The sequence below is a fragment of the Lepus europaeus genome, chromosome 16 (assembly GCF_033115175.1).
Source record: "Lepus europaeus isolate LE1 chromosome 16, mLepTim1.pri, whole genome shotgun sequence".
NCBI lineage: Eukaryota > Metazoa > Chordata > Mammalia > Lagomorpha > Leporidae > Lepus > Lepus europaeus.
In genome coordinates this window covers 12,915,379-12,937,852 of record NC_084842.1, presented here as the reverse complement: position 1 = coordinate 12,937,852, position 22,474 = coordinate 12,915,379, and the positions used below count along the sequence as shown (strand labels likewise).

At 51.5% G+C, this 22,474-nt stretch overlaps 1 protein-coding gene across 4 annotated transcripts in view; it reads left to right on the top strand.

Moving 5' to 3' along the window:
- The window catches only part of RBPMS (RNA binding protein, mRNA processing factor), a 170,340-nt gene that overhangs the window by 126,549 nt on the left and 21,317 nt on the right, over window positions 1-22,474 (top strand). For all 4 annotated transcript variants that reach the window (XR_009868193.1, XM_062213127.1, XM_062213126.1 and 1 more), the window contains exon 6: window positions 22,270-22,400. Coding sequence is in view for 3 of the 4 variants with exons in the window: in XM_062213127.1 (XP_062069111.1) it covers window positions 22,270-22,400 (131 nt within the window). In the remaining variant the exon portion in view is untranslated. The remainder of the gene's footprint in view (window positions 1-22,269; window positions 22,401-22,474) is intronic.

Sequence of the window (22,474 nt, the reverse complement as noted above, 5' to 3'; positions counted from 1 at the left end):
ACAGAGAGGTCTTCCATCCACTGGTTCATGCCCCAAATGGCTGCAACAGCCGAAGACGGGCCCACCTGAAGCCAGGAACCAGGAGCTTCTTCCGGGTCTCCCACATGAGTGCAGAGGCCCAAGCACTTGGGCCATCTTCCACTGCTTTCCCAGGCCATAGCAGAGAGCTGGATCAGAAGTGGAGCAGCCGGGACTCCAACCGGCACCCACATGGGATGCTGGCACTGCAGGCAGAAACTTAACCCACTACTACATAGCACCAGCTTCTCCTCCCCGCCATCCATTTTCTTTTTTTTCTTTCCCGCCATCCATTTTCAAATAAACCAAACTGTAGAGAGACGGTTACAATCAATCCCAGAAACCCATCGTTCATATTTAATAGTTACCAAGTTTCCCCACTGTTTAGAATCATGGCTTTGCCCTTGTCCTCTTGGTCTGTGCTGGGTCAGTGTGTTTGCTCTGTGTCTGCAGTACCTCTCATCTGCACAGCCTCTCTTCCCTAACTATGTCACTGGTCTGCCCAGAGAAGCGGCTGCTTTCTGGGAGAGGGCCCTCCTTCTGAATCTGTCTGTTTTCTTCCTTTTTTGGTCTCCTTTGGCTTGTTCCCGTGTCCCCTTTACTTTCTGTGAACTTAATGGCTTCATTGTTCAGACAGGTCTGGTTAACTCAGGTTTGCAGTTCTTGGGCGAGAATCATCGCTGCAGGTGCTGTGTACTGCATAACGCATCCCATTGTGGTTTCATCCATTGGTCTTGTCATTATTCCAATAGCACGATGATGATTTTTGTAATTCTGTTTTCCTCAAGTATAGTTCCTCAAAGAAAGCTGGCTTCATTATTTTTCCCATTTATTGCAAATTTTAGCAGGAGAGATTAGTACCTCCATGTGTGGTCACTGTTTGTTGTTTTGTTTTTGCAGTCCCTTTCGTTATTCTTGAGTGTTGTTGGGAAGCTTCTGTGTTTACATCCACAGGGGCTTGCAGAGTACCACAGTTCTGTTTCTTCTCTGATTGCCCAGGGGCAAGGTTGGGGTGGCATCTTACTGATGGGAGGAAATAGCACCATTTCCCAGCGGCCAGAGCTTCGGAGTGCCCACCTCGTGTGGGCTCAGGCCAGCCTCAGTGTGCTTCCCCAAGTGCCCGGGATGGCCCATCATTTTGGAGTACAGAGCATCCGCAGAAAAACCCAGCTCCACAGCTCTGCTGAGGATAAGACGTTTGGAAATGAAACATACTGTAGGATTATAGAAGTTAATACTTAGGCACTGTGGTATTTCACTGAGATTACAGATTATGTGCGATTGCTTCTTTTCCTCCTCTTCTCGAGGTTGTGTCGGCAGATGAGTAATGAAAACTGGTTCTACATGCCTAGCAGTTTCCCTCACTGAAATCAAAAGTGGAAAGGCAAGACATGTAATAGCCAGAATGTTTCATCAAATTAAAAAAGAAAGGCACTTTATCTCGTAAAGGAGTCTGCCTGTAAAGTAAACATAACACAGACGGAGCAATCCTATTGACTAGATGCTTTACAATAAGCTTGGGGGCAGAAAGTTAAATATTTAGATTAGTGTGAAATGTTAGCTTTGTAGCCGTGTGCCATTGAGAGAATATTCCTGGAACATGTCTTGTCTTCTCTGCTTGTTTTAACACCTGACCTTGGTTCTTGAAAGGGGGATGTGTAGACAGGAAGACGTTCAGTGATCTGGGTGGGTTTGTTTGACGTTTTCTCTTTGTTTGTACAAGCCCTTTAGTTGTTTCTTAATATTACTGAGTATTTGATGGCATCTGAGAACCATGACTGTACAGATCTGTTTGGGTTCAATGACCTTTTCCCCCCAAGAGATTAGACACACTTGAGCCTCAGGTTGAACTCTGATTCTCCCATCTTCTGTTTATGAAGAGTAGATTAATCCCATCAGCAAGTATGATGGCTGCTATGCACATGGAAACTTAGTAGGTGCTCGACATGGGAGTGCTGCTTTCTCTCTCTCCCTCAGAGCTAGTATTATTTATTTATTTATTTATTTATTGAGATTTATTTATTTCTTTGAAAGTCAGTTACACAACACAGAGGCGGGGGGGGGGGGGGGGGGCTTCCATCCGATGGTTCATTCCCCAATTGGCTACAATGGCCGGAGCTTCTTCTGGGTTTCCCACCTGGGTGCAGGGGCCCAAGGACTTGGGCCATCTTCTACTGCTTTCCCAGGCCACAGCAGAGAGCTGGATCGGAAGAGGAGCAGCCAGGATTCGAGTTGGCACCCATATAGGATGCCGGCACTGCAGGCGGAGGCCTTAACCGCTACGCAACAGCACCGGCCCCTGCTATTCTGTTTAAAGCTGTTTTGTGGGGCTAGTGCTAATGGCGCATCGAGTTAAGCCGGCATCCCATAATGAATGCCACTTCAAGTCCTTGCTGCTCTGCCTCTGATCCAGCTCCCTGCTAATGAGCCTGGGAAAGTGGCAGAAGATGGCCCAAGTGCTTGGGGTCTCTGCCAGCCATGTGGGAAACCCAGATGGACTTCCAAGCTCTTGGCTTTGGCCTGGCCCAGCCCCAGCCATTTGGGGAATGATGCACCCACCCCACCCTGGCTCCGCCTTTCAAATAAATAAATTTTTTTAAAGAACTGTTTTGGGTTTCTTCTGTAACTGTGATCATATAGTATTGATCCTCTACTGTGTGGCGTATTCTACTTAGCATCATGTCCTCCCAGTTCATCCATCCTGATGCCTCTGATGTGAATGTTTTAAGGGATGACTAGCATTCCCGTGTACGCGTGGACCACGTTTTCTGTGTCCGTGCACCCGTTGGTAGGCGTATAGGTTGCCTCTGTTTTGTGACTAATGCTAGGATGATCGTGGGAATGCAGCTGTGTAATTGAGTTTCTGATTCCGATCCCTTAGGCCCTTTAGGCAGACTGGTGAGAGAGAGGAGAGACGTAGGAATTGCAGTTAGGAGGAATAATTTCAAGAGATCTGTTGTACAACACTGTGACTGTAGTTAATAGCAATGCATTATACACTTAAATTATTAAGAGTAGATTTCAAGTATTCTTGAAACAAAAAAAGCAAGTATGGGAGGTAATGCCGGTGTTAATTAGCTTGTATACATATTTGAAAACACTATAAATAGGGAAGTAAGTGGTTCCTTTGTCCACCTTTGCACATGGTGTGTGCTGCCTGCCCGTGTTCACATAACCTTACGTAATGTCACAGTGCCCACCTCACTGGCCTCACTGCACGGCACCCAGAGACAGGGAGTCCTCTCCAGTGGTCCCGAGAAGGGTGGGCACCATTCAGGAAGACTGTGAGAGAGAAGCCACATTCACACGAACTTTCACTACAGCATATCATTGTAATTGTTCTGTTTTTGTTGTTGTTTTTGACAGGCAGAGTTAGGCAGTGAGAGAGAGAGACAGAGAGAAAGGTCTTCCTGCCATTGGTTCACCCCTCAAATGGCTGCCACGGCCAGCGCGCTGCGCCGATCCGAAGCCAGGAGCCAGGCGCTTCCTCCTTGACTCCCATGCGGGTGCAGGGCCCAGACACTTGGGCCATCCTCCACTGCCCTCCTGGGCCAAAGCAGAGAGCTGGACTGGAAGAGGGGCAACCGGGATAGAATCCGGCGCCCCGTCTGGGACTAGAACCCGGTGTGCCGGCGCTGCAGGCAGAGGATTAGCCAAGTGAGCCGAGGTGCCGGCCATTGTTCTGTTTCACTACTGCTGTTGGTAATCTCTTCATGTTTCTAATGCATACATTCAGCTTTATCCAAGGTATGCATTGGGGGGGGCGGGGGATGCACAGTGTATGTGTATCCATGCTTTCAGGTATCCACTGGGGGCTTAGAAGGTTCCCTCACACCTGAGTGGCGACTGCTGTAGCCCTGCTGGTGAATACCCAGGGGAGTAGACAAGGCAGCAGGGTTTACACATGGACTGTTAGCTTGCTTTAAGTGTTGCGGTTTTTAATGGTGATTTCTTAAATTTAGGGGGAAGTATGGAAAATTTCCAATATATTCAAATGCAAATATTAAATATTTATTTAAATGTTTTATTGTTTGATTGAATCAAGACCCAAATCCATCCTGTCTTTGTATTTCGTTGTTCTCTTAGTTGTCGATATATTCCTTCTCGTTCTCTCTCCTTTTTTTCCCTTGCAGTTTGTTGGGGAACTCAGATTATTTGTCATAGTTCTGTGTAGTGTGGATGATGTTGAGTGCATTTTTGGGTTGATTAGCACGTTTGTTTCTGTCTTATCTGTAAATTAGTAGTTAGGAAACCTTGATCAGACTCACTTCATTCTTCTGTGGCAAGACTGCTTTATACTGGTCCTGGGTCCTTCCAGCAGAAACCATGCAGTCACTCGTTGTCCTTTTACTGCTGACAGCCCCTGCAGGGTCCCGCTGAGATCAGATTTGCTACTGCAGCCGGAGTATCTGAGCCTTTAAGGAGATTCACACCTAGAACTCCAGTGTGTGAGTCCTGCCTCCATCTCATACATGGCCCTGGTCTCCTCCTTCATCCTGGAGCAATGATAGGAAGAAATAAAGAAGGCGATGAGATAGTAAATGAAAGGAAATGAACAGTTAGCATAGAAGTTAAAGGTGTAAAAGCGATTTTTCCAGAACATTGCCCATATTTGTTGCTGACCAATGATCATTACTTAATCTAATTCATTGTGTATTTTTCAAAATGCACATTTGGCCACATCAGCTGTTTCATAATCTTAATTTTAAAGTTTGCCAGTTTGAGCACATTTTTGTAATGCCTCCCCCGTGCCCTTTAAAGATCATTATTAACGCTATCTTTGAAAGAGACCAAAGCTGGAATCCCGTGGGAACGTTCCCTGTGTAATCTGTCGTTTCACCCAAACACGCTGTTTTTTCCTAAAACTTTTCTCTTAATTTATCATTGGGTATATTTATGAAGAAAGTCAGTCTAGATGTGTTTGATAAACCTTGTCAGTAAGTTATTCCCAAAGCAGTTTTATTAGGTAGTAAACGATTCCCAAACGCACTTAAGTTCTTTTCCTAAAATAGGCATTTAACGTGACTTTTGGCACACAGAGACACAAAGGTTGAGCTAAGTTTTTAAGGTAGTCATTTTGGGTAGAAGTTAAATTTCGCAATTAGCAGTCTCCCACTTCAGGTTTAAGTCCGAGAGAACTCTTTAAAAGTCTAAAATATTAGACTGGCCTCTCCCAAGACCCCAGGCTCCATATCAGCAAAGGAGATGGGCAAACAGGAAGCTGTGCGATTCTTTCAGAACTGTTTTAGATCATGTAATCCCTTCACTTGACCCCCTCCTCCCTCCCTTGCCCCCACAGTGGAAGAATCTGCCAGCGATTCTTTAGAAACTTCAGAAAGGCTTGTTTTTCCTCCCCTCGTCATCCCTATTTATGTATTTTAAGTGCTACCTGATAGGGCAAACGGACGTAGAGGGTGGCCTTTGAGAACCCACCGGCTTCCTCCCTGACGCCCTCTGAAAGTTCGGGAGGCATAAAGCAACGCGTCAGGTAGCAGTGCGGGACTTGTACTGGAGCGACAGTGGGCGCTCTCGGGCAGTGGACTGGAAGCAAAGCCCATCACTTCTGGCTGCTGGAAGGAGCTGTGTTACTCTCTCAAGTGAGGCAGTCGCGAGACTCGAGGTCAGCAGACCGGAGACTGCCAGAGGGGAGCCGAGATGGCGGTGAAGCCTGCAATAGGAAAGCCTATGTGATGGGCTCAGGCCTGAGCCCCCCAGGGCACCACTGCTGCTGGTCCTGGCTGCTCCCGCTGGCCTGGGTACTCGGAAGCTTTTCTCCTGAATCCACACAGTGAAGTGTACCCACTTCCTGAGAACGATCGGAGGCGTGTGGCTTGGTCACTGGATGGCAGATCCCTGTAGTGACACGAGAAGAGCCCCATTGCCCTGGACAGATTCTCACCCCCTTAGCTCAGCCCGCGGGCCCTTCGTGTTCTCTGTCTCGATGCTCAGCCCAGCTGCTACGCTCTCCTGAGCCGTTCTCCAACACTGCTCAGTATTGGGGAGGCCTGTGAAGGTCCCCCCTGTGCCCTGTGCTTGGCGTGCCCATCCCCTGACCATTAATTCGTTTCCTTTGCAAATTAGCTGCCTGTCCTGCAGAAGTCACCTCGAGTCTCGTGTAGTTTGTCTCTCCACCCGTGAGTTAGTTCCCCCACGGGTTGGCTACCACTGTAGTTCTGTATTCAGTCCGTATGAGAAATTGCCAGTTAGTTTCTTATCCCCAGGCTCACTGAGAAGCAAGGTGTAGACTTTGTATAATGTCAGATGCATAGTAGAAGTGGAACACTTCATAAGTTAATTACCTTAGCGCCACTTTCGCTCCTAGCTGACCAAACTCCATACACCCAGAGACTTAACTCTTACTGACCTCTTTGCTCCCTGGGCTTCAAGGAGCAAGGCTAATCCCGTGCTCACCTGAGCGCCCTTCAGGATCTCGGTTTGTGGGAATGGGTCTGGAGAGTGGGGAGCCTCTGTGACCGAACGGTTCAGCTCAGTCCTGACCATGATGGCCAGTTCTCCCGAGCAAACCTGCCCTTTGTGCAGCTACTCCTGGGTGTAAATGAGTTACATTCCGGTCCATTAGAACAACTTGGAAAGGTCGGGGGTGGAAATGACTTTGTTCGGGAAACCATAGCTCTTAACACCCGACCGGAGGTGAGCTGGAGGTGTGTGACGGATTCGCGAAGGCGATGGAATCCTTGGTACAGTTAGCAGTTGCCTTGGATTCAGCAGGTGTCGGGAACTGAAGGAGATGGGTGAGAAGGGACCTTGAGTGGCCGGAGAGAACTCGGCCGTGCCTGTCAAGGGAGCTGCAGCTTGGCTTTGGGTGTCTTCTCACCCGCAGAAATGAAGAGGAGGGTTAAAGCTGCGTCATGCCAAGTGCCAGGGTGACGGCGCCGATGGCACAGTGGCGCTGCAGCCTTAAAAGGCCACGCCGGCTCGCTGTCCCGCCGTGCACTCTGGAAATACACCCCACCCCCACCCCGTGCACTCTGCACCTCTGTGTATTTCCGGCACCACTTGCCCCTGCGGGCCTGGTTTCTCATCTAAAGATATTCTCGTGTGGGAAGCTAGCACACCCTGAGAACAACAACTCTTCCCGGACCAGAGCTAGCAGCATGCTGCCAGCCCCGGGACAGGCGGCTCCTCCTGGGTCTGCTGCAGTCACCGTGTGCAAAGGCCCCGAGGCCCCGGGTGCTGCCCCCACGGCGGCCTCACTCCAGACGACGGCTCCGTTCTTACGTTCTCATCTCCTTCCATCAGTTCTCATTAAAGGTCCAGAGACAGCTTCCTAAACAGTTGCTCTTCACTCCGAGGCATTTGTAATACATGACTGTGGTGTTGGGCACGAGCTGGCCCGCGGCCACTGGTTACCTGCACAGCCTACTCCTCAGAGGTCACCAGCCGGCCCCTCCCCGTACGTGCTCTGGGCATTATGATCCATGTCACAGAACCTCACCGCCGCTGCACCCCACGGTCCCGGGCCGGGCCTCAGCTCTGTGGGAGAACGGGAGAAGCTAGACGGGATCCAGCCTGGGGGAAATGAAGGGAAGATTGGAAGGAGGAGCTGCCGTGAGAAAGGGACGAAGGGGCCGGGTCGGTTGAGCTCTTGAGATCAAGAACCAGCAGTCTGCAGTTCCTTGGCTTGCTTCGTTTTCATCGTGGTTACCATGGCGTCCACACAGATGATTCTAGAATGCGTGATCCTTAAGGAGGGGACCCTGTTTCCGTGGGCAGTCGGGTTGCTTCCAGGTAGGAGGTCCCACATGCTCACGGAGCCTCTGCAGCAGGGTTTGTGTAAGGAGCTGTTGGTTGGGCTGGTCCCGCCCACTGGAGGGGGGGGGGGAGTTATTCATGGGACATGCAGGAGAGGGCTCTCCCACAGTTACATCTGCCGGACGGCCCCTCCCACATGTCACTGGATCCGCCATACTGGCGAGGATGGGTGACACCGGGGGTCAGTAAGTAGTTCATGCATCTTCCAGAATGGGCCCTCGTGTAAGGAGGACGAGGACGATGGCCACAGCGGTTAGTGGAAGCACTCTGCCTCGCTCTCTGTATCTCCTGTGCCCTTCACAACCTACTTCATAGATGCAGTTACCCTCGTTTGAAGGATGAGGAGTGACGCCCAGGGCTGTTCGGCTTATCCGTGCTCACATTCATTCGGTGAGCTGCCGTCTGGGACTCAAAGCCGTCGTGTTTTGTTTGTTTCAGCGGCTCGTGATGTATAATTCATCGACTGTCGCGTTCACTCACTGAAAGTGTGTAATTCAGTGTTTTCGGGTACACTGTTAACCTTTAAAACCAGCTAAAACACGTGACGTGAAGTTTGCCATTTTTGAGTGCACAATTCAGGGACATTAATTACACTCAGAGTGTTTTGCAACCATGACAACTATCTATTTCCAAAATATTTTCATCACTTCAAACAGAAACCCAAACCGTTAAGCAATAGTTCTCTGTGCCCTCCTACCCTGGGGCCCCGTAGGATTTCATCTGCTCTCTGTCCTGATGAGTTTATCTTTGCCAGATAGCTCATGGAAGCGCACTCATGCAATACGCGTCCCTCTCTGTCTGGTTTCCTTAACTTGCATGGTGTTTTCGAGGTTCATCCGAGCTGTGGCGGATGTCAGAACCCCCATCTTTTTGATGGCCGACCAGCAATCCATGGTGTGGATGTGTCGCGTTTCGTGTATCCGCTCATCTGTGGGAGGGTGCTTGGCTGTTTCTCCCCGGGGACTGTCAGGCTGAGCCCACATACATGCTGTGCTTTTCCTTCATCCTCAGACAGCCCTTGTCATCCATCATGGTTTCATCTTTTTAAAAAGAAATAATCCATGATCGTGGTAATAAGTCAGAAGCTTGAATGAGCAAAAAACAGTATGTGAAATCCACCCTCCAGAGATAGTGAGAATGGTATTACTGAATGTGTGAGTTGTCTGAGCCCTTCACCTGGCCCACTAATTCGTAGGGCAACCTAGAAGAAAAGGTGCTGCTACTGTTCTTCCTCCTCCTCTTACCGTCCTTCTCCTCTCTTAAGAACATTTGATTGAGAGAAATTAGTGACTTCACAGGGGTCCCATCCTGGTGATGGCAGAGCAGGGCTCTGGAACCGAGATCTGCCTCCTGCTAAGTGTGTAAGAATGGGCTCATCCTACACATCGTGGTCTATGATCTGCTCTCTCCCGGTGCTTGTAAATAGAGGTCTCTCACACCTCCATCTGCAGTGGCTACAATTAAAATGCCGTTTCATAGTTGTTTAACCAGCCTCTCTCTATAGATTTGAACTCTGAGCCTTTGCCCACCCGGTTTTCCTTTAGAAAACTTCTATGATTAGGACCAGTGTTGTAGTGCAGCGACGTAAGCCACCGCTTGCGATGCTGGCGTCCCATTTGAGAATGCCCGTTCGAGTCCCTGCTGCCCTGCTCCTGTTCCTACTTCCTGTGAAGGCAGAAGAAGATGGCCCCACGGGCTTTCAGAGACTCGGATGGAGTTCCAGCTCCTGGCTTTCGCCTGGCACAGTCCTAGCTGTTGCGGCCAGCTGATGGATGATCTCGCTGTTACGGCCATCTTCATAGTGCCTAACCAGCTACTAGTTCTCTGTTTCTGGGAGACCTCATCTGTACTGGATTGTCTTAGACACGCCTGTTCTATGGTAAAGTGTTCTGCCTCTTGGCCTTGGAGAGATTCTGGATCACCCACCAAACCCCACAAGTCATGCCAGTCACCAGCCGCATGCCCAGGTTTCCTTGGCTTTGCGTCCGAGTTAAATGGGAAAAGATAGAGACGGACAGGCAACCTTTCAGGGTTTGAAAGAAATCTGCTTGGCCGTCGCCGTGGCTCACTAGGCTAATCCTCCACCTGCGGTGCCAGCACCCCGGGATCTAGTCCCAGTCGGGGCGCCGGTCCTATCCCGATTGCTCCTCTTCCAGGCCAGCTCTCTGCTGTGGCCCAGGAGTGCAGTGGAGGATGGCCCAAGTGCTTGGGCCCCTGTACCCACATAGGAGACCAGGAGGAAGCACCTGGCTCCTGGCTTCAGATCAGCACAGCGCACCAGCCGTAGTGGCCACTTTGGGGATGAACCAACGGAAAAAGGAAGACCTTTCTCTCTGTCTCTCTCTGACTGTCTAACTCTGCCTGTCAAAAAAAAAAAGAGAGAGAGAGAGAAAAGAAAGGAATCTGTTTGTCACACAGCAGTGGTTCTCGGGGGAGAGAATTGCCTGTCATTCCCCCGAATGGCCACACGTAGCCTAAACCCCTTCAGTTCTCTTTGGTAGCCTGGTGCGTCTGACAGGGTTAGGATGCCCTGCTCTGCTTGGTGAACTCTGCCCGTCCCTCACTCCCCAGGAATGAGTGCAGTCATCAGGAATGAGAGGGTGGGAGGGGGTGATATTTACATTAGCATTTGCCAAGTTTTCGCTGTTTATCTCCCTGGAACATCAACAGCACAGCGGAGCTATTAGCCTCCTGTATCAGTAAAACCTGGGCTTTTGTTAGGGTCGCTTTTAAACTTGTGGTTGTATCTCTCTGATCTTTAGAAGAAATGAAGAGAAAACAGGAAAATAAAGTTCAGCCAGGCAGGGGCCCGAGGTGCACTGACGCCTGGAGCAGCTGTGGTAGCCGGGGAGCCATACTGCAGCCTGTGGAGTGGGCAGCAGAGAAGTGGTTGGCCAGTTGGGCTTTTTGTTTTTTAAGATATATTTATTTGAAAGAGAGTGACATCAAGAGAGAGAGAGAGAGACCTTTTATCTGCTGGCTCACTCCCCAGATGGACACAGCAGCCAGGCCAAAGCCAGAAGCCCAGAATTCCATCTGGGTCTCCCACATGGATGGCAGGGGCCCAAGCACTTGGCCCAAATTCTGCTGCTCTCCCAGCTGCATTAGCAGGGAGCTGGATCCAGTGCACTGATCCCGGATATCACATCCCGTGGGCTGGAAACTTCAAGGGTGATGCTGTCCACCCTGCATTTGAATCGCCACTTTGGGATGCTTTTTATTTTTTCCTGCTGGCCCTGAGCTGCCTGTCTCTTTGTTATTCTCACCTGGATTCCGCCCAGAGATTTCACTGGTCTTGCGGACTTGTGGTCTCCGGATCCAGCCCTCTCATTCCCCGATGATCCGGGTGCAATGCTCCCTCAGTGCCTCCGCGGAACCCCCCTCGCCTCTGAGAGCCTGGGGACAAAGCGGGGCCACTTCCATCGAGACAGTGGTGGCTGTTTCTGGAAGTGGACTTCGGCGTCGCCCTCAGAATTTAATCCGAGTCCAGCAGATGCTCAAACTGAGTGAAGGAGAGCAGAGGCATTTGGCGGGCAGGGTGTTGCCTGAGCGTTTTCGCGTCCCAGCATCATTTTTACCTGTGGTGGCTTTGTTCCTGCCAGTGTTTCTCGGTTCACGGGAGCTGGCAGCTGGAGACTTTCTGTTGTTTGCGTGAATGACTCCTTAGCCTCCGTGAGAGAGATGGGAAAACGTGATGGCACCGGGAAGTGTGCAGCAGCCGTCCCCACGTCCCTGGGCGCTGCGAGGACCGCCTCGAGGTGCAGAGCAGCGCAGGGCTCATGCCGTGGCATTGCTCTCCAGGGCTAACAGCAGTATTCTTTTTGCTTCCCCCACAGCCTGTTTGTCTTTTCCACCAAAGCCAAGCTAGATTAAATTACTTCCGTGAGATAAAATGATTGCTTGTTAGCATGTAGCTTAAACATGTAATTTGCATTTTAACTTGAGAAAAACACGGCAAGCGAGCAACTTGGAGCTGGTGATGGGTCCACGAGCAGACTGTGTAGACTGGCACCCCTTCACCTCCACCTGCAAGCCTGTGGCCTTGGACACGCCGCCAGGCTTCTGTTTCTTCTGCTGTAGAGCGGAAGTGTTAGCATGCAGCTCGAAGGACTTAGGGGACGTTACGTGAGACATTCCGCTGGGCAGGGATCTGACACATAAACACTAAATAAATACTTGTTCTTATTTCTAGCACATACGAACATATTCACGTAGTTTGTCTCTAAGCATACTGGTTTCCAGAGTTCTTTTTTCTTCTAGAAGTTTCTAGGTGTCTTTGCAAATACGGATAAACAACTCTATCTCAGCTTTCTGAAACCCATTAAAGAAATGTTTTAGGTTTTCTAACAGTTAACCCTTATGAATATCTGTATAGTCTCCCCCTCCCCCCCACTTTGTGTTATTTCAGAAGTTGGACAGCTTTTTAGGTAGCTCTCCGCAGACTTTTTGTGAGCATTAACGTAGAACAAAGCCCTAGCTGCAAGCTAGGAGATGAGTATTTCAATAATTCGTTTAGTTCCTGACGGCAGAAACATCATTAGCTTCTCTTCACTTGGAGTGGCAATGGCAGCAGCGGATGGTTACCTTGTGGCTGCGGTGCGGTAGCCAAGAACCAGTCAAGATGAGTCCCTGCAGCGTGGGGGTGACGGCGGCTACGTGTCCCGCCCATGGATGCTCAGCGTGGCTCTGTGAGCCTCCCGTGGCGTTATGCCGGGTCAGGAATGGTTCTGGAAAGCCCGGTCAATGACAGTTACTGGGGCTCGGTGGACCTCAAGGCTCCGGCCACAGTTAGTGCGTTCTCTGGCCACACCCATGCATTGATGTCTCAGTGCACCGGCCATCCCCGGGGGAGGGGCAAGGTTAAATCACATTTTTAATTCCTGTGAGTCTGAATTATATCACCCGAGATAATAGGAAACCCAGTAAAACTTGTCACCTGTTCACCTGTAGAAACAATGGTAGTTTCCTCCAGTAGTTCTTTGCCTTCTGTTTAGTCTGCATTGCTTGCATTCCAGTGATTGGAAAGCATCCTTGGGGTCCAGAACGTTCTGTTGTTTCCATAAAGATGGGTACATTTCTTGAGCTCCAGGACAAATGCTCTCTAAGACTTTTTGAAATGGCCACTTCCATTTCATTTAGGGTTACTTCCTCTGCAGTGGATTATAAACCAGGCTTTGTGTAACATCAGAGACAAGCAGAGAAAGGTGGAGGCAGGGCATGCGAGTGCCCACAGCCCTCTCCTCTCTTAATGTTTTGTGCAGCCAAGGTAGATAAGTAGCCCATCGTCAGCCACGGAGCAGAGGTGGACAGCCGACCCTGAGAGCAAAGGGGAGTGGACCAGACGTGGAACTCCGTTTGCACACACAACTGAAGCCACAAAATTCAGCACACGGCCCATCACCTAGACTATGCGTGTGTGTATCTGGATTTGTGACTACGATTGTGTGTGTATCTGGGTTTGTGTTGTTTGTACTCTGAAATAAATATTTTGGGTTTGGATTCATCAGTTCCTTAGGTCAATAGCAATCTTTTTGAACTGGTAACTGTGAGAAGTTAAAATATCTGCCTTTTCATCAGGCACTGGAACCTTTGCTGATGTAGGCTGACATTTTCTTAAAAGTCAAGGAAATGTGCTAAACTGCAAATCATTGTGTTAGTATATTGTTCTCAAGTTTGTGTGTGCTTGTTAGTTGTAAGTTGCAAGCACTTGGTAACATCAGTTAAACTGGTTTTATTGTGTATCTTCTGTGTCCTAGCAACAGGAAATTATAGTTTGGCAAGGGGAAAAGATTTTTAAAAGATTTTATTTATTTGAGTGGTAGAGCTACCAAGTATTTGAGAGGGAGAGATAGAGAGAGAGGTGTTCTGTCTGCTGGTTCACTCCCCAAATGGCCACAATGGCCGAAGCTGCACCGATCCGAAGCCAGGGGCCAGGAGTTCTTCCTGGTCTCCCACGTGGGTGCAAAGGCCCAAGCACTTGGACCATCTTTCACTGCTTTCTCAGGCCATAGCAGAGAGCTGGATCGGAAGAGGAGCAGCCGGGATTAGAACCGGCACCCATATGGGATGCCGGCACTGCAGGTAGCAGCTTTACCTACCATGCCACAGTGCCAGCCTCTAAAATATTTTAAAATATTCATTAATTTGAGAGAGTTCCCATCCACTGGCATTCCAGATGCCTGTAACGGCTGGTCTGGGATTGGAACGAAGCTAACCTGGGAGCTGGGGTTGCCATCCAGGTCTCCCACGTGAGTGGCAGGAGCTCAGTAACTGGCGCCATCAGTGCTGCCTCCCAAGGTCTGCATTGGCAGGAAATCAAACCCAAGTCCTCTGATGGGCTAATTATCTACTCCTAGCTTTGTTTTTTAAATGATTTTCAGTACTGTCATATTAAAAGTGGATACAGATGTAACTATTTCTTTGGAGAACATCTGTTGGAACAGCATTTCAACCCAGCAAGATATATTGAGGTCCTTAAAAATGCTCATCCCGGTGTGGGCATTTGGTTCAGAGAGCTAAGTTGCTGCTCGAGTCACTTGCATCCGGTATCAAGGACCTGGCTCAAGTCCCAGCTACTGTTTCCAGGCCAGCTTCCTGATCAGGTGCACCCTGGGAGGCAGCAGGTGTCGCCTGAGTGGCTTGGTTCCCTGCCACCCAGCTAGGAAACCAAGATGGAGTTCCAGGCTACTGGCTCTGGCTCTGCCCAGCCCTGGCTTGTTGCAGGAATTTGGGAGTGAACCAGTGAATGGAAGAGCTCTCTGTTTGTCTAGTTTTCAAAATGCTCATTCCTTAGAACTTATCTGAAACAAAACACACTCAAAGATTTGTTACTGACACAGCACTTGTTAACAGTTATGACAGTCTGCTGTGTAACAGGTACTATGCTAGACCATGTAGATACACTTGCAAATGTTAGCAAACACATGTTTTCCTAACTTCATGCTCCCGGTCCTATTCTCAGTAAAGCGCTAATTGTTGGCATTTCTCATATGGCTATGCATAGATTTCAAAAATTCTCTCTACCAAAATAAGCATATCATTTAGTTTCTTTCCCCTTGTTGTTCCTTTACTCGCTGCTCTTACACACATCACGCATCCTCTGTCTCGGTGTTGGAGAACTTGGGTCAGAATTACCCTTATGGACAATACTTTTTGAAAGAGTTACATAGAGGAGAGGCAGAGAGAGAGGGGGGGGGGCCTTCCATCCGATGGTTCACTCCCCAGTTGGCCGCAATGGCAGGAGCTGTGCCAATCCGAAACTGGGAGCTTCTTCCAGGTCTCCCACGCAGGTGCAGGGGCCCAAGGACTTGGGCCATCTTCTACTGCTTTCCCAGGTCATAGCAGAGAGCTGGATCAGAAGTGGAGCAACCGGGTCTCGAACTGGCCCCCCTATAGATTTATAATTAACCATGAGTATGAATGGCCATGTTTCCAGAACAGCCCCTGAGCCGCTCCCTCCCCGCAGGAGTGATTTTGAAGGCGGTGCCCTGTCTTTTCTGCCTTGCTGGGGATGTTAGGCTGTTTGGCTTGCTGGGAAGGTGTGTTTTGACTTCACCCTGCCTGAATCTCTCTGGCCCCTAGGCTCCCCCTCTCCACTGCTGGTGTGTGGAGACTTCACCTCACAGGGGTGTTCTAAGATTAAGTTCGAGTCTGTGAAATACCCTTTACCACATGTATGCTATTGGGATTTCCTTGTTATTACCATTCAGTATGCGAACGGTGCCATTGATTGCCAAGCCACACAGCTCGCACCCCAGCACAGTACTGCAGTCCCTCAGCCCCCTAAAGCATGTACCCCAGGCAGAAAAGACTTCAGGGCAGCCAGGGGTGCCAAAGGAACGCCTCTGAACTCAACAGAGAGGGTGGTGGCGTGCACCAGACCAGGGGGAGTGTGTGTTGGCGCAGGTGGTACTGCATTCCTGTGTTGCGCCCAGCCCATTGCTGCACACAGCAGCGCAGGTTTCTGGCAGAGTGGGGGTGGGCACGGTTCCCATGGTGTCAGAGCAGTGCTTTCTGAAAACGGAGCATCTGCTAAACATGTTGACCCACTGTTAAGCCAGCCAGGCTCACAGAGACCAACAAGTACTGTGAATGGCTCATGGCCCCGTGCCTGGGGACAGACTCTGGCCGGGGACTCAGGGTGACGCCCACTGCTGCAGCTGCAGACCACAGGAAGGAAGATGTCCCAGCGTGACGAGCAGGGGTCGGTAGAGCAGGGGTGGGTAACGCAGGAGGGACGCAAGTCCCCTGGGGGCTTTTCCTTCCTGCCTAGCTCTGGGCTCTTTGCAGCCCCAAGGTCAGGAGTGGGTTTGCTGTCAGTCCCTGGTTGCATTGGATGGTTTCTTCTTGGCATCAAATAGCTGAGGGGTAAGGAGCAAGCAGGCCAGGGAAGCAGTGAGCTGTGGGAGGAAGGGCAGAAAACCATCAGCTGTAGAGGTGGTAACTGTGGGCCAATTGACTCAAGACCACCGTGACATGCAATTTCTTTGTCGCGAGCCAGGAGCTTCTTCCAGGTCTCCCATGTGGGTGCAGGGGCCCAAGGACGTGGGCCATCTTCTGCTTTCCCAGGGCATAGCAGAGAGCTGGATCAGTAGTGGAGCAACTGGGACTTGAACCGGTGCCCATATGGGATGCTGGCCCCAGTGTGCTTTTCTTAGGGTTAAAAAGTTGCTCCCAGATTATGTTCTGTCGAACTGCTGCAGTGAGGAGAGAGGAGAAAGTAAGGCCAGGAGGCTGTTACCACCCCGTGGGTGAGCACTTGCATGGGGTAGAAGAGGGAGGGAAGGGAAGAAAAACTGGGGGAAAGAGGCTTGTCTTTACAATGAGTGCGTGGAGACAGTCCATATGGAGAGGCAGTGGCATGCGAAACAGGGATGGCCTTGATTCGGTCACATCCTGGCTCTGCCTCTGCTATGAGTTACTGGGCTACGTGTACGCCTGTCTGTGCCTTGGTTCTTGGTACTGAGTGGCCCGGATGCTGGTGCATCACATAGAGCGCTCCGCATTTGCTGCTGTCACCATCCCTACCCCGTCATCATTTTCCCTGTTGTCCCCGTCATCTCAGTGGCTGTTTGCTTCACTAAGGCACGTAAAGGAGGTGTTTAACCCGAACACACAGAGTATCGGAAACATTGGAGGTAAGAAGAATTTATTGATGAGTGACATATGTTCCCTTCTGGGTCATTTGAGTTCGATTTAGGACACTTATGTCAGAGTGCAGGTCAAAGCTATAGAGTCCTGAAGTAACCGAAATCAATTGAGGCAAAGGGAACGACCGGGGTCTGTGAAGAGAGCAGGTGGAAACAGTGGGGGCCTGCCTGCACATACATTTGGTTTTAGACTCATAAGCAGCTCCCTATAATCTCTCTCTCTCCCTCCTGTCAATTTGCCTTTCAAATAGATAATTTTTTTTAAGATTTGTTTGTTTATTTGAAACACAGAGTAACAGGGAGAGATAGAGATCTTCCGTCCACTGATTCACTCCCCAAATGGCCACAAGAGCCAGGGCTGGGCCAGGCCAGGCCAAAGCCAAGAACCAAGGCTGCATCCAGGGCTCTTACATGGGTGGAAGGAGCCCAACTCTTTGGGCCATCTTCTGCTGCTTTCCCAGTCACATTAGCGGGGAGCTGGATCAGAAGCAGAACTGCATTGCAAGCCCACTGCATCATAACACCGGTCTTCTTGGGCTAGATTCTTAACCCTAATCCCAGAACAACCTCAAACAGTGGGCCTCGTGAGGTTGGCTGTTGAAGGGTTTACTTAGCAGGCCTGGATCCTGACATACGCCCCCTGGGAGTGCTAACAGAATCCCTGATTTGTTTGTCTTGTTTCAAAATTGATTTTTTTTTTCTATGTAAAAATGGAATTTTTCATTGTGTTTTGACCTTAAATGTCATGGTTGCTGTTTTTCCTAAATGAATCCATTTACCAGACAAGCTGTCCTAAGTTTATTCTAGAAAGTTCAGTGTACAGAAAGCTAGAGATGAAGACCACTGGTGTTCTAGGGGGTCTGTGAAACCCTCACCCACCCACCCGAGGGAGAGCAGGGCTGGGCACTGGTAAGCAGAGTAAGAGCTTTTGGGGTCCGGCAGGCAACTCCTGCCATCGGGCAGGTGCAGTGCAGTGGTGCATGGACATGGCAGTCTTCAAATCAGGGTGTGGGGCCGGGCTCCCCTGGGAGTGGCTTCTAAGAGGCCTCCTGAGGTTCGGTCAAGTGAAAGGAAGGAGCAGCCGCAACCCTGGGCAGAGGGAGCGGTGTGGTGTGTGACCGGGGGACACCTGGAAGTGGCAGAGACCGAGCCTAGATCATGAGGGGAGGACAAGGGCCGTGACAAGTGCAACTCAACTGTCCGGAGAGCAAGGGGACGTCACAGAAGGCTGTATGGGAAGGTGACATGACTGAACTGTGTATTTTAAACATTCTCTTCGAGGCCGGCGCCGTGGCGTAGTGGGCTAAGCCTCTGCTCCGGTGCCAGTATCCCATATGGGCACTGGTTCGTGTCCCAGCTGCTCTTCTGATCCAGCTCTCTGCAACAGCCTAGGAAAGCAGTGGAAGATGGCCCAAGTGCTTAGGCCCTGCACCCATGTGGGAGACCCAGAAGAAGCTCTTGGCTCCTGGCTTTGGATCAGTCCAACTCTGGCCATTGCTGCCATTTGGGGAGTGAACCAGTAGATGGTTCTGTCTCGCCCTCTGTCTCTCTGTAACTCTGCCTCTCAAACAAATAAATAAATGGCACACCCCCAAAAAACAATAAAAAATTCTCTTGGCATCAATGTGGCAGCCAGGATTCCTTTTAGTGTATTCAAAAAAGAGACCCAGAGAAAGAGACCTTCTATCTCTGGTTTACTCTGCAAATGGCCTCAATGGCTAGGGCTGGGCTGGAGGAAGTCAGGAGGCAGGAGCTTCACCCAGCTCTGCCACGTGGGTAGAGGGGCCTAAGCACTTGGGCCATCATCAGCTGCTTTCCCAGGCCATCAGCAGGGAACTGGATCAGAAGTGGAGTAGCGGGGACTCGAACCGGTGCCCATATAAGATACCAGCATCGCATGTGGTGTCTTAACCCTCCGTGCCAAGGCGCCGGCCCGAGGAGGACCCTTGAGAAGCCTTTTCAGTGATCCAGTAGTGGTGGAGGTCCCAGTGAATGGTGGGATGGATCGGGCAGGACCCTGGCGGAAGGTTGGACGAGAAGGAGAAGGGGTGACAGCCGTCATGGCACCGTTTACTGAAATCCGGATGCTGGCAGGACAGGCACGGAAGGGGCTGGGTTACTTAGGAGAATGTGCGAGGCTACTGCAGAACACTGCAGGCGGTACTTTCTAGGAGACAGATGATATCAAACCAGATACGGTCTCCATTCCCCTCGGGCTTGCGGCATGCCGAGTGCGTTCTGGACTTCGCTCATCCCTGCGTCTCCAAGTTGTCGCTAAGAGTCCTACGTCCCTGTCTCTGTTTCACTGTGCCCTTAGCCTGGAAGCAGCACCTAAAGTGACAGGGCCGACTAGGCCATCTTTCCCAGCTGTCTGCTGGCTTACAGCTCAGGAGGGACCCTCCAGGATGCTTTGTCAAAGAGGCTGGAGGCTGGAGGTAGAAGCTTCTGGGCCTGGTTTTTCAGCGTGCACTTTGAACAAGCTGCGAGGAAAAAGGCCTATTCAGATGTATATTGGGGCTGTGGACAACAGTACCCTCAGAAGGTGCAGAGGGAGCCAGGCTGTGGCCAGGCTGGGACACTGGGAAAGGATTTAGGGCTCCTCTGCAGGGTGGGATTAACCCTGACAAACAGAGGGGCCTGGGCCCCTTGATCTGCCCTCTTGCCTGCCTCACTCTGGGTGGTCAAGAGCCCGCCTTTGTCCACAAGAATCCTCCCCCTCCCTGGCTCCAGTTCGCCTCTAGCAGTTCTTGCCCCTGCCTTGTCAGCCTTCCCCTCCTGTTAGGCGAGCGGGGTGGGCAGTGAGTGACTCTGGGGGTATGGGGGCCGCGCCGCTCCCCTGTGCTTACAGCCCACTGCTCCAGCTTCGTGTGCGGGCAGGGGCTGTGGCCCTGCGAGCCTCACATCCACGTCACCAACCAAGAAAGAGCTCACGGTGCCAAGGCCCCCCCTGCTTAAAGGCCTTTTCCACCGGAGGCGTGTGTCGGGAGAGTTCTCAGCCTCCCCCGCAGTTGCGGCCTGTGCGGTTCTTGACGTTTGTGGCAGGCATTTGGCCCAGTAGTTCCGGTGCAGGGTAGGACACCCGCCCCGCCAGTTAGAGCAGTTGGGTTCCCTCCTGATGCACACGCTGGGAAGCAGCAGGTGATGGCTCAAACAGTTGGGTCCCTGCCACTCACAGGGAGACCTGCATGGAGTCCCGCGCCGCCCCCCCCCCCCCCCCCCGCCTCTCTCATTCCCTCTCTCCCTCTCCTCTTCCTCCTTCACCTTCCCCACCCCACCCCCCACCTCTACCACTCACATACATAAATAACTTGAAAAAAAGCTATACCGAGGGATTTCGCAAGTGTGCTCTCACCCGTCTCAGCGAGGCCTGTGCTCCACTCCCACTCAGCCTCTGTTCCTTGGGCAACTTTGCGTCTGGCAGGTCTCAAAGGAAATTTCTTCGCACATGTCGCTGAGCATGGTAAACCCAGTGGGAACTATTGCTTGGGGATAAAAATGTAGGAAGGACTGAGAACTATCACTCCCAGCAATCAGCCTGAGTATAAAGCCTGATTTATCTCATCTGCTATTCATTGCTCTAGGGCCAGATAGCATAAGGGACATACTCAAGTCGTTTTATAAGCCTTCTGAAGGAAGCCCCCGCAGGTCAGGTCCACAGGTTGCGCACTGGCAGGCTACGGGTCACACACGTGCCCCTGCAAATCTCAGATCGGCTGTGTGCAGCAGGCACTGGGCCGGCATGGACTAGAGAATTGTCTCAAGCTGGGGCTTGAGACGCTCTTGACTTTTAAAAAAGGGCTCAGAACGTCTTAAAATAGTCTGGTAGCTAAAATAACAATAACAGCAGCAGTAATAGCTCGCCATTCCTGAGAATGGCTGTTTGTTTAAAATCCAAGGCACTAGGTCTGGCAGGGGTTAGTTTCCACTAGCTGGGCTCCCACAAGAGTTTCCCTAATGGGAATCAGGTGGCCTCGTCATGACCGGAAACACGGGGGTCAGGTAGGCATGCTCAGCCCCTCTGCGGGGACCGCGGATGCCGTGGGCTGCACCTGCACAGCCTGGGACCCTGCAGCAGGTGGTGTGGGCCTGGTCGTAAGATGCGCTCGGTCCACTCCTGTGGCCTGGCTCCAGCCCCAGCCCTAGGCAGAGGGGGTGCACTTGACTGCCTCATGGCGAGGAGATGTGTGTGAGATGACGTTGTGCCCGGGAGTGAAGGCGAGGTGAATTCACCTGCTGAATGGAGTCAGCACAGCACTCGCCTCCCACATCCACCGCCCCCGCCAAGCAGCCCCGTACCCCAGCAGCTGGCTGTCCCCAGCCCCCTCCCTTGTTAGGGGGACCCTGCCGAGCCCCCGAGTTTCCGAGGGAGACAGCAGGCCTGAAACGGCTGCCCGGGTGCTGGGGAGGAGCGAAGCGGCTTTGTTTTAGCCGTGGCTCACTAATGACTTTGTCCAGTCTCCTTTCCCTGACTCCCTCGGCAGTCCCGGGGAGCATCCTTGGTTTCGGATTTTGACAGGTGATAAAAGCACATCTCCAGATTGCTGCTTCACGGGGTCCAAGGTCCAAATCCCTCACTATCGACCGCCGGTCTTTTTGCCGCAGTGGAGGGGCTCCCTTGTGGGTTTGCCATTACTTTTAATGGATTGCCCCCCGATACGGGGTGAGGCGCTGGCCCTTGCCCCATGCTCTGGCAAACTGCAGCTTGACCTGATTGCAACTGGAGCTGCAGGAGAACATTTAGCCCCGGCAGTTGGCAACGTACATCACTCTTTTCCCTGGAAAATACAGTCGGTGGAAACAGCAGCTGCAAACCCTGTTCGGCTTCGTTACAGACACTCACGGCTGTTCACGTCCACGCTCTGGATTCTTATCGGAGATGCCCTGTGGCTACAGCGTTGGGCCCTGTGCTCTGGCAAGCCGAGCGGGAGAGACTGAGCGCTGGTCCCCCCGCTAAGTCGTTTTCTCCCAGGTGCTCTGTAGCGGGCTCGCACATGCCGTCTCTCTCCTCTTTTCCCTGGAGAGAACCCCATTCCTACAATATGTGGGTTCTCCAGCAGCAGCGGGCAGGACATCAGAGTGTCCGAGTGGGCCCAGGCCGGTTCCGGGCCTGATTCTCAGAGGGCCCGGCGGGCTGGCGGTGCTGGTTGCCCCCCGCCACGTGCCTAGTTCTGTGTCTGCCACTCCCTTCCTTGGAGTCCGGGGAACCGAAGCCACTGGTTGTTGAGGCCTGAGAGTGATCCGGCTTCCGGCGCTGCCCGGGACTCGGGGTTGCGGGTGTGGGGTTTTCTGGTTTGAAAGCACTAACTCTTCCCTTATTCTTTTCTTGCAGATGAGCTCACAGTGCCTGCACTTTACCCCAGTAGCCCTGAAGTGTGGGCCCCGTACCCTCTGTACCCAGCGGAGTTAGCGCCTGCTCTACCTCCTCCTGCTTTCACCTACCCCACTTCACTGCATGCCCAGGTAATCGATGCCCATCGGCCACGACTTCACTGAGCCTGTCACCAGCCCTGTCCAACCTGGTCCCTCCCGGAGCA